Source organism: Amblyomma maculatum, chromosome 1 (assembly GCF_055883805.1).
Source record: "Amblyomma maculatum isolate TAMU_Amacu chromosome 1, ASM5588380v1, whole genome shotgun sequence".
NCBI lineage: Eukaryota > Metazoa > Arthropoda > Arachnida > Ixodida > Ixodidae > Amblyomma > Amblyomma maculatum.
Window position 1 is genome coordinate 231,974,777 of NC_139344.1, and position 13,816 is coordinate 231,988,592.

At 44.1% G+C, this 13,816-nt stretch overlaps 1 protein-coding gene across 4 annotated transcripts in view; it reads right to left on the reverse strand.

The window, feature by feature from the left end:
* LOC146205891 (uncharacterized) overlaps window positions 1-9,098 on the reverse strand; it is a 92,421-nt gene extending 83,323 nt beyond the window's left edge. For 2 of the 4 annotated variants that reach the window (XM_084590555.1, XM_084590553.1), the window contains exons 1-2: window positions 8,831-9,098; window positions 8,532-8,705 (exon numbers count right to left, since the gene is read on the reverse strand). In XM_084590555.1, coding sequence (XP_084446681.1) covers window positions 8,532-8,705; window positions 8,831-8,851 — 195 coding nt within the window. In that variant the 5' untranslated portion in view covers window positions 8,852-9,098. The remainder of the gene's footprint in view (window positions 1-8,531; window positions 8,706-8,830) is intronic. The other 2 variants (XM_084590556.1, XM_084590554.1) reach the window with 1 other exon arrangement.
* Between the last annotated feature and the right edge of the window lie 4,718 nt (window positions 9,099-13,816).

A 13,816-nucleotide genomic window follows, 5' to 3' on the forward strand; every position in this document is an offset into this window, starting at 1 on the left:
GAGCGAAAAATTTTAAACTTGTTGGAACTATGTCCCTCTCACTGCTCGAGCCACCGCGGCAGCTCAAAACAAGGTTTCTGTGTCGCCGCGGATGAAATCGCGAGCGTTTTCGCTTGCATGTCGATGGCGTGCGTCACTCCGTTTCGGTCGTCTCATCCACAACTCATTGGCAGCGTGCCAAGATGCTGCGCAGCGATAACGTCGGGGCGCGTTTATCTTTTGATAGCTCCTGCGGTGGCGGGGAGCGAACTTAGCAGAGTGCCCGTGAAGGCTTGATTGCACAAGCCCGGTTCGATTTATCAGGCCTCATGATCGCAGCAGCTGACGCGTGCTTTCGTTGATTCATACATGCAAGGATAAACGACTCCCGAAAAAAACAAAAAAAAAAACACCTGCCCCAAAAAAAATTGGGCATTTGTTGTGATGCACCGCCGTTCGCGAGCCGAGTGGTTGAGCTGGTCATGAGGCTCGCGAATGGCAGTGCATTAAAACGTTTTTTTTTTCTTGTTAGTCAGGTGGCAGTCACGATAAAACATGCTAAATATTACGGCCTAGCGCACACGGCCGCCTGTGATATCTAAGCTTTTGCATGCAAAAAAAAAAAAAGGAAACGACAAAATATATCACCATCAGGCCCTGGCGCAGCTAAAGCAAGCACGCACCGAAGAAATCCTCATTGCAGCTATCACTGGTGCGTTACAGGCTGGGTGCGAACTCCAGTAGGTATTTTTCCTTATGCATATTTCCTTTGTGTGCATCATACCTGTAGTATCTGTGTTTTTGTCGCTCGGAGCATATGACGCACTTGACACTCTTGCACGACGCACAGTATTTTTTTTTTTACCCTACAGGCTCGCCTTCGTGCTCGCCAAAGCATTCGGATTTTGTTCCTTCGGTTTACGCAATCAGATGCACTTCGTTAGGGAACTTGATAATCGTCGTCTTAGTCCAACCGTTTGCAACGGCAAGGAAACCGCCCGGCACAAATGAGTCTCCTGGAGCGTTCATGCTCGTTCACTTGCGAAGTGGATCGCTCTGGACGTAGAACAGCGTTGGTTCTTGACCGAGATGCGCATCTGATATGTAGGAGATGCACATGTGTCACCAAGTCGTTGATTCCGCAGAAATCGCGGCGGAGGCAGAAAGGCTGTCGATCCTTTCACAACAGAATGACCATTCTCTCTGCACCGAGAACCTTTTCACCACTGCGACTACGTCCATTCTGACTCCTGAAGGCAGAAACCATGTAAAGCGCTGAATCATCCGTTGCCAGAAAAATGCCGCGCGTTTCCTGCAGGTGTGCATTCCGGCCGGGACAATGCCCTTTTCAGGGGGGTGTGTATAAGTGCCTCTCTGCCGAGCTTCGTAGATGAAATCCTATAGCTGCACAAACGGTTATCTCCAGTTACAAAAATGATTTCCGTCCATTGCTGATATCTACAAATATTAAAAACATACGAGGTGATGTTAATTATACCAGCCACCCCGTTCATTTACACTGCACTCAAACCTACTTTGTGTAGAAACCCGAATTTTCGCCGCTGATATCCTTGCCACGAGAAGACGACGACGAGCTACCATGGTTTATGAGGAGGACGAACAGCGAGGTTTGGGATGTTGGACCCCAAATTAACCAGAAATCCAAAACATCACTAATCTATACCGCGTATCCTCCAGACGACGCTGTACCGAATATTTGAAGCCACACTGAATTCTATCACCCCACGATTAATGATTCATTGTGTGCAGCATGCGAAACAATCCCTGAACACCAGAGCCCCGCCCCTCATCACGTTCGTTGCAAACTCTCACTTCACTTGCGTTTCCCTGCAGAAAAAGTAAACAGAGCGCTGTTTTCCAAATTTATTTATTTATATTTATTTATTCAATATACCCCTAAAGGCTCTCATTCTAGGGTATTACATAAGGGGGGGGGGGGGGGGGGGGGGGGGCGTGTAAAAAAAAGACATGTAACAGAAACATTATTAAAAAGCAAATGAACAATAAACAGGCTAAATATAACATGGGAAAATAATTAAGCACCAGAGAATAAAGAAACAGGTTATAGAAAGCAATAGAATACAAAGTATAGGTTTAAGAAAACAATAAGGCATAACAGAAATGAACGTACTACAGCGTGTACGTATTGCCAAAAAAAAAAACTACATTTCAAATGTCAACGTCGCTGCGGATGAGATCGTGAAATGTGGAGGCGTTAGATTCAATGGCTATGTGTCCTGGTAGATCGTTCCGCTTTATGATAGTGCGTGGTATGAATGACTTCGCAGGTGTGTCATTTCATTTTGATGAAGAAAAAAAAACAGGCAGTTATATATGGATCTCATTTAAACTATCTAGAGATTGGGTGAAAGGAAAAGAAAAAAAACCTACGCTGAGGATCGAACCTGGGCCCCTCATAAAATGAACAAACAGGCCCACGTTTCGTACCACTGATCCACGAAGCGAGGCAGAGTGACACTTTTTTTTTTTTTTTTTTCTGACGGACTACTTTAGTACCTTTGGCTGCGTTAACAGCCATATATGAAACGGAATATAGGACTGCATCTATCATAGCAGATATCCAAAAATGAGCCCTTCTTTTCACCAACTCCAGAGCATGTCGGGAGGAAATGTATTAATATGGCAGCATTTCCAAAGCGAAATGTGTAACACCTGCAACCTGTTAAACCAGACCATTGTCGTATATGTAAAAACAATGCTGAGGTGGAGTTAGCCATTTTGTTCACTAAGTTGGGTAGTCTCAAGGCCAGGTTTAGTCAGCCATGATAGCGTAAATGGGCAGGCAGTTCTGTAAATTTGACTTTTTGTATTTCGAAACTTTGTTCTACTACTGCCTTGCTTATTTTTCTGCATTTCCAGCCCTCGTTGCAAGATTTGAGCTAGAAAATCATCAGATACCATTTCTTCCTGAATAGTTTGAGTCCATAACCAAGAGAGGCAGCTATAGCGCCATTTCCTGTTTTCAAAGAACCTAAAATCATCACAATTATCACTACTAAAGCGTCATCATTTCTCAGCCTGACAGTATTTGACCCAACGTTTACAGATCCTTTTCAGTTCCGTATCTCCTCGGTGCGCCCGCAGGGAGCAGGCGGCCTGCCGCTGCTCACGCCACCGCTGCGCTTCGACCTTTGCACCAGGGAAGAGCACCGTCTGCTACAGAAGCGCCGCGCTCCACTCTGCTTCCTGAACTGCTCTGAAGCGTTGCTTGCGCTCTGTGGTGTCATTATGTGCGCTTCATAGGTTTATGGACTTGAGTGCCGTGACAACTGCTGCTTAGAAAAAAATTGGCGTCTGCGGTATACCGCTTTGGGCACTTTTTTGCTTGTGCATTTCGCCATTTGGTTTTAATGCCTGCGTACATATACATGTACGCATACGTGCAAACAATGGCAGGTGCCACCGCGTGCTCCAACACTTAACGATGATTCAATCTTGCCAGTCCCGTTAGGTGTTAAGCGATAGGTTATGCAACAACTCCGGTTGAAAATTCGTCGGCGTAGTAGTTGGAGTTCACACCGCGCTTCGGAAATAATAGGAGGCCCGAGTAAAAGAAATCGTACCGTGTCAATCTTTAGTTCTAGTGGCTGATGACCGATTGGTTTACGATAGACGATAGTGAGTTAGCGAAATCACTGAAGCTAATTGAACGAGGAATTAAAGGAATTGAAAAAAAATATGATTAAAGGAGTTCAATGGTGTCAGGATGCTCAGAATGGAAGCCAATGCTCTATGATGCTAATTAAGTAAGTTTTAGAGTGTGCAATCGATCAATCGTAGAAAAACTGAAAACTGCGTTAAGAGGTGTACTGCTCAGAATGGAAGGACAATGTTAGCAGATGCGAAGTCATTATTATTATTGTTTGAGTAATAATAAACACGCCACCCCGGAAAAAAATTGTGTGAGGCGTATGTGTGAAGCCTCTGACAGTTGATGCCATCTGAACCCAACGCTTGAGGCGATTAAAGTACTGCCTTATAAAGGATCGGCTGTTATTGGGATACATTCTAACCTGACAGGTCTTGTATACTTTCATAAGAGCTTCTGGCCCTTTCTTCCTCCTTACTTGAGTTGGTTAATTTGTTTGTTTTGTTTGTTTTTTCTGCTGGCTGAAACGGCACAAATCAGCCAGCCTCTTCAAATTACGGCCGCGAAGCGCATTTTTTTCATGGGTTAACATAGTGCACTTTATTTTTCTGAACCTTCATCATTTTCAAAAGATTTACACCCCTTTTATCATTAATAAGAAACTCATTCTATTTGTAGTAGATAGACCCTCCACTGTTAAAGGTCCAACAAACCTTGCATAGTTTCCAAAGCGTGCACAATCGTCTCTACATATCTTAGCGAAGTAATTGTCAGATCCAGATGGGCAACGTCGACAACAGTAGTCCGCAGCCAGATATTCCGCAACTAATGACTTCACGGACCGCTGCACTAGCTCTTAGTAATATTTCTGCATGAAAAAAAATCAGCCTATAATCAATGCAATGCCGTTCCTGATGTAGACAGATTGATAATAAAGATGATTAGGTCATATGCTAGGAAATGCATGATGCCTGAGGGACCATGCCATTCGCTAGATTTTGACCACTTATTCAGTGAATGCATGTTTGTAGAATTTAGCAATATAACATATTCCCAGAAGTGTGTGTTGCATACGCTTCATGTTGTTCACAACAATTTGGCTCTCCGGGGTACCACTGTCTCTGAGTTGCAAGACAAACGGCCATTTGGTGGCGGAGAGAAGTGTCTCTTCTCCCAGTTATGTCGGTGCCTGCTGAAATATTATGGCTCAAAACGCATTATAATATGCTTCCTCAGTCCTGATACATTCTGAAAAAGATAACAGAAAGTTACCACCTACCCTCTGAATGATTATTTTCAAAATTTTGTGCTCGATAAACGTCCAGCAGTGCGTGGTACTTGTAAATCGATTAATAATTCATGGCCGATGCCGGTGCCCACATTGAACTGCAGGGTAACATGTGCAGTACAGCTTAGGATTCGCAGATATTCACAAAGAAAAACAGGATATTTGTATGAAAAAAAAAAAACACTAAATTAGTGCATGCAGCTACTGCAGCATCGGTCGCGCTGCCGTATCAGCGTAGAGCAAACTTTGACCGCAGCGCTATCTCAGTGCCTAGGCGCAAAGCGTGGCCGCTTTTGGAAGCGCAGTTTCAGAACTGAAAAGGATCTATAAACGATGATTTGACCCACTGGCAGTTTCCGACAAGAACAAAAACAAAATCAAGGTGCAGCACAGCCACAGGTCTTGTCGAAATCTTCATAAGCGTCTAACGACGGCCTTCCAAGCGCATGGCGAAATTGCACGTGGCATTTCTGAGCCCATGAGAGAATTACCACATACCCAATGGGTTCAAAAACATGCACTCCCTGCCGAGGACGATTCATACTTTTTTCAAGATTGCCAGATTGAAAAAAAAAAAAAACATCATGCAATTACTCAAGCATTGAAAGTAATGCTGCATAACTATGGGTAGAACCATGATCGGGACGCCTCACCGAACGCAACTGGTTGCGCCACTCTGCCACCTCGGCATTCTGCTGGCGAGTGTCTTTCCACTGGTGGTGCTGTTCCGCTGAGGCGACGGTGGTGCCATACAAGTTTAACGTCCCTATGAGTAAGCTGACATTTCTGAGAAGCATGAAAAGGGTACCAAAGACAACAAACACCCCATGCGTAATATAGCGATGTGGGCATAACTCAGGAACCCTCCCATATCTACGCAGGACATCTGTGAAATTTGTTTTCAACGTAATGACTGTTGGCAGGTGCATAGCCGAATAATGTCTTGGCAGGGACTCATGATAATTTATCATATTCAGGGAGGAGGAAGGGTGGGGTCGCATGCCCAATGAGAGCACTAAAAGGAGGGTTTGGAGGAAGCAGGGGAGTGGTGACAGAGGCCCGCTCAGAATTCATCTGGCTAGCCTAGAGCCCAATGACTTTTAGTGGCAAACTTACAAAGCCATTATCCTGTATTTCGAGAGGATATTTGCACCAATAGTATACCCGTAGTTACCAGTATCCACAGTATAGTGTCAGGGGCAGGAAACTTGAATATAAGCCCATTGTCCCCCATTTAAGATTGTCGATTTTTTTTACTGCAAATGTCCTTTTTTAGAAAAAGAAAAAAATGTGTTGTCTATGTTAGACTGAAAATATGTCCTGAGAGCAGTGAAGACCCAGCCCCACATTTTTACCAGTGGCATTCACAGGAGCTAACAAGTGGGGTATGTAACAGTTATGTTAAAGTAATTCCTTGTGTGCTTCAAGCCCAACTGCAAGCATGTGCAAGACTTACTGCACGTACTTGCCTAATTTGCCTCATGAGAAGAAGCCTCTTTTCTGTCTGCATGCATTTTATTTATTTCCAAATACTGTAGCCAGCAGTATGGGGCTACAGCCAAAGCCAAATGCTGTAGCCAGCAGTAGCCACCTATGGGGCTGAAACATTGAGGCTAACCAAGAGAGTTCTACTTAAGTTGAGGACAACCCAGAGGGCTATGGAATGAAAAATGGTAGGGGTAACATGAAGAGATAGGAAGCGTGCAGAGTGGGTCAGAGAAATAACTCAAGTTACCGACATTCTAGTGGAAATTAAGAAGAAGAAATGGGCATGGGCAGGACATGTAGGGCGAAGAGAGGATAACCGATGGTCGCTTAGAGTAACAAACTGGATTCCAAGGGAAGGAAAGCGTAGCAGGGGGCGGCAGAAAGTTAGGTGGGCGAATGAGGTTAAGAAGTTCGCAGGGGTCAAGTGGATGCAGCTAGCACAGAACCGGGTTAAGTGGAGAAATATGGGAGAGGCCTTCGTCCTGCAGTGGGTATAGTCAGGCTGATGATGATGACTGTAGCCAGCAGTGCTGCCCAGACAGAAGAGGGTTACATAAAGTTCTTAAAGAGCACTCAAAAGTGTGTATATAATAGCACCTTAAGCAATCAGGCATGCAATTCCACTGTTTGATCGAGCACGGGAAGAATTTTGGAATTGTTTCATCCTCGCATAATATGGCCGCATCACATTTGTAGGTTTTATCTTGACCACTGTGGTCAGAAAACAAGTGTAATTCACGTGCCAAGCCTATTCTGTTATGGTATATCAAGTAAATAATTTTGACCGGGTAATATGTCTAAGTAGTACACGGCAGCGCGGCTTAGACTTATGCTTGGGCGACATTGGAAAATGACACTGCAGCTGCTGATACCTAGAGTCCAAATTGAGTCACATCGGGACGACTAAAGCATCTGTCACATGTCCCTCGCAAGCGCACATACGACGGGACTAGACCTTGATAGATACTGTTGGGACATATAGGTTCCATGCAGTTCAGTTCAGTCGTGTCCAACTCTTCGTGACCCTATGAACCATATCACGCCACACTTTACGGTCTGTCACTATCTTCCTAACATCACATAACTACATCTGCAGCGCCTCGAGGATGTCATCTAACCATCGCGTTCGCTGCCTACCCCTTCTCCGGTAACCTTCAACCTTTCCCAACATCAAAGCTTTCTCCAGCGACTCCTCTCTTCTCATTAAATGACCAAAGTAGCTAAGCTTTAACTTTAGAATTTGACCCTCCAATGAGCAGTCAGGGTTTATGGTCAACAATATCGACTGATTTGATCTTCTAGCAGTCCAAGGAACGCTCAAGAGTCTCCGCCAGCACCACAATTCAAACGCGTCAATTCTTCGGCGGTCAGCCTTTTTCACAGTCCAACTCTCGCATCCATACATCACAACTGGAAAGACCATAGCACGAGTTATATGGATCTTGGTTAGCAGTCTGATGTCTCTGCTCTTAACTAGGCGGTCAATGCTAGCCATGGCTCTCTTTCCCAAAAGCAGGCGTCTCCTAATTTCATGGCTGCAGTCACCTTCCGGGGTAATCTTGGAGCTCAAGAAGAGAAAATCTGTCATGGCTTCCATTTCTTGTCCCTTGATGCTCCACGACTTGATAGGGCAAGACGCCATGATCTTTGTCTTTTTAATGTTTAGTTTAAGCCCAAACTTCTCACTCTCTTCTTGTACGCGCATCAGAAGTCTCTTGAGTTCTTCACTTTCTGCCATTAAAGTGGTATCATCCGCATATCTAAGGTTGTTGATAGGTTCCATTAGAGCCACGCTAATAATCAGTGTTTCCTCTAAGTGCTGGTCAAGTTCACACAGCGATAAACGCAGTAATCAGAAGTCTTCAACATTACTTGGCTTAGAGCAATTGGGGCACGCTAAAAGACTTGGCGTTCCGAGGCGTTACATTTCACAGTGTCAAGTTACATTAGTAGCAAGAACAAGAACCACTAAACAGTGTTCTGCAACTTTATCGGAAACGTCTTTGAAAATTTTCCCACCGGTCGAGGCGGGAAAATTTTCCAAGACGGTTCCGATAAAGTTGCAGAACACTATATAAGGTTCCAGTGGCGATTCAGTTCATGCAGTAAAAGATGTCTTTGCTGCAACCAAGGCAGGAAACTTACCTCAGCCAAGCTGTCTTCAAACTCCTGCAATGCTTCACGGCAGTTAGTCAGGTTCTCTCTCGGTACCCAGGAATTTTCTACCCAATTTTTCCATTTGATGTAATATTCGACTTGTCTGACTTTTCGCCTACCTCTCCTGATAAGTGTTGTCCGGCGATCCACAATTCTTTCTACCTATTTACGTACACAGAACGAAACAGACATGTAAACAAAGGGAAACAGTTGTCTACGGCAGTGACAGAACGCAACGCACATTCAAATAGAGCGCACAAATGAAAACTGACAATTTAGTCACTTACTTCGTACTCTTCGTCGTCCATAGTTCTTAGCAAACACGACGTATGGGCGTGAAAATTTGTCTCCTTCCACACACACACACAAAAGATAGTGTTTATTAACAGCAATTTCGACAGTACGCACTAGCGTCCCAGCGTCTATAGTTCGCGTTTACAGCGTTTACGGCTAGTTCGGCTGGAAATTGTCGCATGGGGGCGAGGGTGGCGAGGGCCTTGGCTGCCTTGGCTACCTTGGCATGGGTTACGCGATTTTTTTAGGTAGAGCTTACTCTCGGACCCAGAAGCTTTTTTAGAGTCCCGAAGCCGCAGGTGCTTTTTTTTTTTTTTGTTTGTTTGTTTGTTTTCAACTTTGGCGCGCAGCGGCGATGGCGGGAGGTTCGTTTGCATCGCATTGTTCCAGATCGAACGGACTAAAATGGATTCTGCAAAATAGATTGGGTGGCACGCATCCCTGCAGCTTTCTCCAAACTTTCGTGATTACTGCGGAATACAGCGCAAAACACGTGTGGCATTCCGTACTTGCCTCGCCTACTCATTGCACCGCTGCCCCCTCGTTACAGATTGTTTGGAACTTTTTTTCTGCATCGACGCTCTATTATTCAACGATCTCAATTATTTTTTCGTAATCTTGCTGTGAGTCTATTTGGCAGTGACTTCAAGTAAAGTGTAGAGGAACTAGAGAGCCCTTTTTCGTGCGCTTAAAAGCAGTCCCGGCGGCTCGCACGAAGGGACTTTCCTTTTGTAGTTCATTTTCGAATACGCCTCCGTTTGGCCCCGGCTAGCCCTGTCCCAGCAAAAGCAACCATTTCTGTTTCCTTTCAGTGTATACCGAAATAATCTTGATGCACGGCGATTGTGAGATCTTGGCTTCGTCGCAGCTTCTGCTCATGGCCTCTCCCGATGGTATGCCGTGTGCCTCATGAAAACTTGAGTGCACCCGCTTATAAAAATATGTGCTGGCAAAAACCGGTTGCTCCGCAAGGGTGCTGATATATGGAATCAAACTGACTTTATTTATGAAGATAGTCCACAGCATGACTTTGATGTGGCCAGGGCATGAATTTCGATCAGCACCGCCACAGCCAAAGCAATAAAAAGCGGGGAGTATCGAAATTAATGGTGGCTCAGCAGCGCAAAACATACACAGACCAAGAAGAAACGAAACGCGACACACGCACAGCGCTGAACTTACAGCTGATTTTTTTATTGGGAAGAATCACGTCATATATACGCAACGAAGAAAGAGCGCGCACATGCGCAATGTCAACGACCTCACGTTTTGGTAAAAAGGAAAAAAAGTATTTAACAGCAAGAGTGCATCGGCAGAACTGCTGCCCACTATGCAGCATATTAATTTCCCGAGGAGTAATGTGACTCACGCACTCTTTACTTTTTCTGATGTAAAAAGTTTTGGCTACTTCTCTAGTGCACTGGTAAGAATGAACGAACAAAACATCAGTGTCATCAAAAAATGATGTGCATTTGCATGTGGATCAATGCTTTGCTAGGTTAGTTTTTTTCTTTTTCAGTGAATTAGCGTGCTCCATGAGCCGCACTTTAATGCATCGCACTGTCTGGCCTACGTAGGTAAGGCCACAGGACAGAGGGATTTCATATACTATGCCAGTCTTACAAGAAACATATTTATTTTCATGATTTATGTTGCACATATTTCTTTTGCACCCCTTGTGCATTCTCTGAACCGCGGCTCTCACTCTTTCTAGTTAGGAGACGAAAACAGAACTTTTACCCCATGCTTTCTCCCTACTCTTTTAATTCGGTGCAACAACGTGTGTACATATGGCATGACTACTACCTTTCTTCTTTTTTCCTCGGAACCCCTTTCCCGTCCTGATGTTCTTGAAGACTATTTTAGCGCGCGGAGGACTTTGTCTGCACTCGAGACGAGAACTGAGTTCAGGAACCCAGCTTCCCAGCATCTGTCTGCCTGAGTTAAGAGACTGGACATCATTTTATGATGACAAGATTTCTTCACTGCCATGCCTAAGCATCCCGTAACAATACTACTTTTTACGAGCTTTGAATGAAAGGACTTGTAATTCAGAAGGGGCTTTTCCCTCCTAGGTGAATACTGCCAACAGACATGGTGGGGTTGGAAAGACAACTTTAAATCGAAAAATTGTAAGGCTGTTTCTTGGGGGACTTCATGCATGAGCCTTAGTCCCGACCCATTACGTGCAAAAACATCAAGGACATTTGACACAAATTCAGGATTCACAGACCTAGCTAGCACAAGAAAATCTTCCACGTAACGGAAAATATGCATGCAACAACTGGCTAAATCATTCTGAACTTTCATATCAACCCTGCTTAGATAAATGTCGCTGAGGATGGGAGCTACCTTGGCACCTATGCACACATCAGATTTTTTAGTATAAAGTCGACCACCTCAGGTAGTAAGATACCATTTCCAAAAAGGATCCGGTTAAGATTCCACACTCATTTTGGAACCAGCATTCATCATTGTCCTCTGTAATACATTGCTGAACACACTGGATGAATTGAGAGTGTGGAAGAGAATATATAAGTCAACCACATCTACGCTAAAACCACCTCTGTGTACCAAGCTCTCATTTCGGAGGATATCAGCAACTGCCTCAGAATTAGGAATGAGAAATGGATCCTTTACGCAAAGTGACGACAAATGTTTTGCAAAGATAGACACAACCGACTGCCATGAATTGCGGAGTTCATACTTGTAACAAAATTCTTCACGTCTTACCTTTCCCAGGAGTGAGCATTTATTGCATTGTTCTGATTTCCAGGTCCTTCCCTGTCTTTGGTGCGTGTGCTGAAACAGGGATCCTTTGGAGGCAACCTGCAGCTTTCTTCTGTGCTTTTGATTCTGCCTTAGTTTCCATCGGATAGCTGTGACTGGTACGTGTGGGCAAAGGCGTTTCATATTTGAAGACCAGCATATAGATGGTCCAGTGCTTGTCAAGCCAACAATTTTTTTCGGTACAAAGTATGATGCTGCTGCAGTTCCATAAAAAAAGAAAAAAAGATGTTTTTACAATTTTTAGACAGCTTACCTTCAGGTTCTTCGATTTTGTGATGGTGTATATATGTTATGCTACCACTGTTTGTTTTTTTTCCTGTCATGCTGATGCATCAAGGATAATGCTAGGCTGTTATGGCTAGCATAATCTACTAAGGTGAAGGTGCCGGTTTCATTCTACACCAGCTGATACAGGGTGTGGGCTCGACCATCCTAAATTTCTTTTTAAAAAATCATAGCAAATCATAGATATCAAGAAGTTTTATTTTTGTGACTAGTTGGTGTTGCTTATCATGGCTGTCAAAAAAAAAAGAAAAAAAGGGCACTTTCTTGCTAAAATGAAAACGGAGACATCAGGGAATCCGAGCAAATGAGACATGCTTACTCGCACTTGCCACATGACACCTGTTTGTGTGGTGCGGACTGCAACAGATTTTTGCAGACACCACGCGAGGGTAAGATATATTGTGTACTGCAAGGGTTTGGGTAATATAGGGCATATCATTGGGCGTGCAAATCAAAGTGGAAAAGTCACAACCGTAGTATTTTTCGCATAGAAAGGTGCCATGCACTTAACCGAACCACTCGCTCCACTTGTGGATGCTGTGCTTGTCTCTGCCATTGCGAGATGTGCAGAACAGCCTTGCCATGAGGCAGAAATGCACTTTTGACGATTTTGTGAGCAGCAAGTTGTGATGACTTCAAAGAAATGAAAGGTGTAAGCGCTATGAATACCCATGGCTATCTCGTTTGGTAGTGCAGAGCCGTCATTTCGCTGCAGCACCTCTAGGTAGCCTTACAGCGCCCTCAATATGGCGGCAATCAATTTACCGTCCGTATTCTGGTCTATAGGGGCCGTCATAGTCTAAACGATGGCTGCACACCGGTGGTGGAAGTACAATGCACCTTGGCTGGCTCGGCTAACACACATAAAATTTTAATAAACTAGAAAAGCGAGCATAAGAAATTTTTTGATCTCAAGTTATTCTAAAATGAGTCACAAACGACTGGGAGGAATTGATTGCGAGAAAAATGTTTTGTGCACATGACAGCAACTTCTCCCAGCCTTTTGAATCGTCGGTGGTGAGAGAAGCGAGAGCAAGGAGCGAAGCAATCGCCACAGACTACCACGAGCTGTTGAGGAAATTTTTCTGGTTACAGAGAACTACACGAGTTGTTCCAACAGTTCTGCTGTGAAAACGAGAGTGTACTTCACTATAGAATCATTGTTAACAACAAACCTGTCAAGTCTACATCAGACAAAAGCATACTTGAAGCATTATGGGGGTGATGCCATGACGGTGTCAATTGCAAGAAATGCTTTCAAGAGTGTTCGAAGGGCATAGAAAGTCTGTTGCCGACGTGTAGCCCCAGTGTTATTTAAAAGAAAACATGAGTCACTTTGAGACAGCTATGAAGTAAAGAAGCTTAAGGAAGAAAAGGCTACCTTTCAGTGCCATCTATCCTTCCTGAAGGTACTACTGAGCAGTGTCCAGGAATTTATCAGCACAGCTGCGGGACCAAAAAGGATGTGAAAAAGATAGCGAGTGGCGATGTGCAGCTCATTTATTTTAATTCCAAGGTAGTGGTGGTGCTTGAGCGTGGAAATGTCTAAAGCTGTCAAGTTAGAATAGGCAAAAGCTTTTAGTCAGCTGTGTTACTTTAAGCATCTTTACATGTTGAGATATGCGTGCATAAGTAGTACAGCATTGAATGTTGAATAAAAAGTAATCAAATTGGATTTTTTTGTATATCAGGAAAACAATTGCAGTTATTAAAAGTGCTTGACCTTAGAAACATGTTCCAAAGCATAATTTGAGTGCTCCAAAACACTCATTTTACTGCTCCAAAGTGGCATTACCGCTGCTCCCTGAGCTGTTCCAAAATGCTCGAGCCTGCTTTCAGCCCTGTACCTATTAAGGCGAAAGCCTTCAATGGCTCATACTGTTGCTGTTTGTTCGTCCGGTCAC